Source organism: Drosophila albomicans, chromosome 2L, assembly GCF_009650485.2.
Source record: "Drosophila albomicans strain 15112-1751.03 chromosome 2L, ASM965048v2, whole genome shotgun sequence".
Classification (NCBI taxonomy): Eukaryota; Metazoa; Arthropoda; class Insecta; order Diptera; family Drosophilidae; genus Drosophila; species Drosophila albomicans.
In genome coordinates this window covers 13,391,090-13,394,068 of record NC_047628.2, presented here as the reverse complement: position 1 = coordinate 13,394,068, position 2,979 = coordinate 13,391,090, and the positions used below count along the sequence as shown (strand labels likewise).

The window sequence follows — 2,979 nt, the reverse complement described above, 5'->3', positions numbered from 1 at the left end:
AACATTCAATGGTCGTTTTAATTATGCGTCTATTTATTGACAGATAAAATCGAAAAGATTTACAAATTTAATTTGCCAAATACTTTTGCCAAATGATTGTGTTTCAGCGACTCATTTACGATTTGGGATCGGTCTCTTTTGAACTTGTACCTTACGAGGCTTGTGCATTATGCGTCCGGGCACCACATGAGCTGTCACCTCTTTGGTCCGCTGTGTGGCTTGAGATGAGACCATCGCTGCTGCCACTTCTGTGGCACGTTGTGCAACACGTGCTGCTGGCATAGTTGCTGCCACTTCTCGTGTATCCAGAGAGACGCGTTTGGGTTGCGCTGTTTGATTGCTTGAGGTGCGAGGTGTTGCGATTGAGCCGCGCATTGGCGCTTGCTCTGGAGAGGCAGCCAGAATGGGATTGGGAGTGGGAACGAGTGCAGGAGCGGGAACTGGAGCGGCAGCTGTTGGTGGCTCCTCTGCCACAGCCACTGGAGCTGGAGTTGGCTCTGGTTCTGGCGTGGCAGCAGCAACCGGAGCAGGCGCAGCTTCTGGCTTGGCAGCCGTTTCAGTTTCTTTTGCCTTTGCGGCCTCTGTTTCTTGTTTCTTCCTTAGCGTCGCCTCCTCTTCGGTTTCTTCAGGAATCACACAAAAATTCGGATAAATATGACACAAATCATCTTGTGCGATTTCCGAACCGGGAAAACTGGGCTGAGTGCCACGATGCCCAACTGAGTAGGCAGCACAAATATTCGCCGCATAAATGTGACTCTCGGGATTTAGGTTGGGAAAGCGAAGAATGTGATAGGCCAGGCTGCCCAGAAAAGCATCTCCAGCCCCCGAAGTGTCTGCCAAGTAGCGCACCGGTGCCGCCGGGCAATGAATGCAATACTTCGGATCACTTTGAGATAAATGCACAGCACCCAAAGCACCCATCGTAATGATGACACTTTGAGCACCCTTCTCTAACAACTCGCCAGCTGCCGCTTTGGCATCCTGTAGCGTCTTGATGTCCTCGCGATCGGTGAGTTGGGCTGCCTCCACCTCGTTGACACACAATATGCTGGCTGCCTGGATCAGTTCGGGTGGCATGTCCTTCATGGCAGGCGCTGCATTTAGTATGGAAACTCCTTTGAATAGTTTCAGAGCACAAAGCACAGCTTTGTGATTCGTTTCCAGCTGACAGAGCAACACTTTGGCCGTCTTGAACAGCTTCTTGGCCGCAGAGACATCCTTACTGTTGAGCCTTTGATTAGCACCGGGCAACACGACAATTGTATTCTCCGCGTTGTCATCCACGTTGATCTGGGCAATGCCCGTTTCTACTCCCTCCAGCTGCTCTACATAATCTGTGTTGATGCCCATTTGTTGCAAATACTCGTAGTAAATGCTGCCCAAATCATCCTGTCCGAGTTTGGCAATCAAAGCACAGTTGGCCCCCAATTTAGCAGCTGCCATACATTGATTTGCCCCCTTGCCGCCAAAGCATTGCTCTCTGTACATCGCTTGGAGTGTTTCACCCGGCTTGGGCAGCTCATTGAGGTAACTGCGATCGCTTAACATGCAAATGAAATCAACTCTCAAGTCTTTACTCACGTTATGTAGTCCATGTTGATGGATCCAAAGACCAGCACTTCAATGGGGCCATTGTCCTTCGGCGGCGGAGGCGGCTGCTCCGTTGTCTGTGGTTGGGGATGTGCTCCTTTTCTAGTTCTCGACATTTGGTGTAAAGCACTCGATTTGAATCTCAACCACCATGACCTGAAACTCACAACGGTGTTGTGATACCTGATCTTGGTCAGCTTTAAAACAGATTGCATTTTTGAATTTAATACTTTTAAAAATTTTAAACAACTGACAACTTACCGATCCTAAATTGACTTAATTTATTTCATTTTCATTTTGATTTTCTTGTCAATTTAAATACTAATTAAACCTGTTTTTGTCACAATCGAAGATGATAAAAGTGAAGAAAAGGACTGTGGTTGTTCCTTAGCTTCTTGTGGTTCTGAATTATCAGAGGTGTGCTATACAAAAAATATGTCAAGCAAGACTCAGAGATCACTTGTCTCCAGTATCATGAAGCAATCAAAGGATGTCTTCTAAACTTTATATTTAAAACAAATTAGAAATCGTTTATAAGTATAGATTGTTATTAAGTTACCCATTTTAAATAAAAATATTTTAAAGAAAATTATTAATTTCTTCTACAAAATATTTGAAATGGTTTCTCAGAAATACTTGTAGATAATTTCATCCAATCATCATATCAAAAGGCATAGGAAATTATTAAATTTTTTTAAACTACAATTTTAAAGTATTTTTTAGATGTATTTGTAGACATTTGCAGACAATCAGGACATTTTCTACATATTAAACAAATAATAATAGTTATTAAATGATTAATGATCTTTGGGATATATTTAAAAAAGTGAGATAGTTTCTCATAAATACTTGTAGATATTGGTAGACAATTTCATGTATAGAACAAGTATTCAAATTTATTAAACTACCAGAAATATTTAAAGAATATTATAGGAAATTATTAAATATTTCTGAACTAAAATTTAAAATAGTTTTTCAAAAATGTTTGTCAACATTTTCTACGTATTGAACACAAATTAAAATTTATTACTTAATAATAATCAAATTTTTCTAAAAAAATTATGAAATGTGTTTCTCAGAAATATTTGTCAATACTTTCAGACAATCTCGGGGACATTTTCTACGTATAGAACCAGTATTCAATATTTCAAGAGATTTTACAACTTTGACTTGAAGTAGTCGCAATTAGTGCTAAGCGTGTAAATTGCGAATGCAATTTGATATACGTTGCGACGAACGGTTTTTGGGATTGAGAGGGCTGTAACACATATGATTAACATTTGACATTCCTTGCTGTGCTGTTTATTTGTTGTAAGACAGAAGAACGCACACCACATGGCAGAGTTTGTCTGCCTTTTGGTACACTTAAGGCGGCAACGGGGACAT

The 2,979-nt window shown here is 41.1% G+C and overlaps 1 protein-coding gene across 2 annotated transcripts; it reads right to left on the bottom strand.

The window, feature by feature from the left end:
• Positions 1 to 1,925, bottom strand: LOC117563856 (ribokinase). Of its 2 annotated transcripts, XM_052002442.1 has the most exons (3): positions 1,855 to 1,925; positions 1,585 to 1,790; positions 1 to 1,534 (listed from the first exon to the last, which is right to left on the bottom strand). In XM_052002442.1, the coding sequence occupies exons 2-3, from the start codon at positions 1,707 to 1,709 to the stop codon at positions 112 to 114; spliced, it is 1,548 nt and encodes a 515-aa protein (XP_051858402.1). In that variant the 5' UTR covers positions 1,710 to 1,790; positions 1,855 to 1,925; the 3' UTR covers positions 1 to 111. The 2 variants fall into 2 exon arrangements, with proteins under 2 accessions (XP_051858402.1, XP_051858401.1); XM_052002441.1 differs by lacking the exon at positions 1,855 to 1,925 and having other exon boundaries at positions 1,585 to 1,811.
• Between the last annotated feature and the right edge of the window lie 1,054 nt (positions 1,926 to 2,979).

Coding starts and splice junctions, on each gene's coding strand:
- LOC117563856 (XM_052002441.1), bottom strand. CDS start 1,808: ATGCAATCTGTTTTAAAGCTGACCAAGATCAGGTATCACAACACCGTT. Junction 1,535..1,584: donor ATCAACATGGACTACATAAC/GTGAGTAAAGAC, acceptor AAGCGATCGCAG/TTACCTCAATGAGCTGCCCA.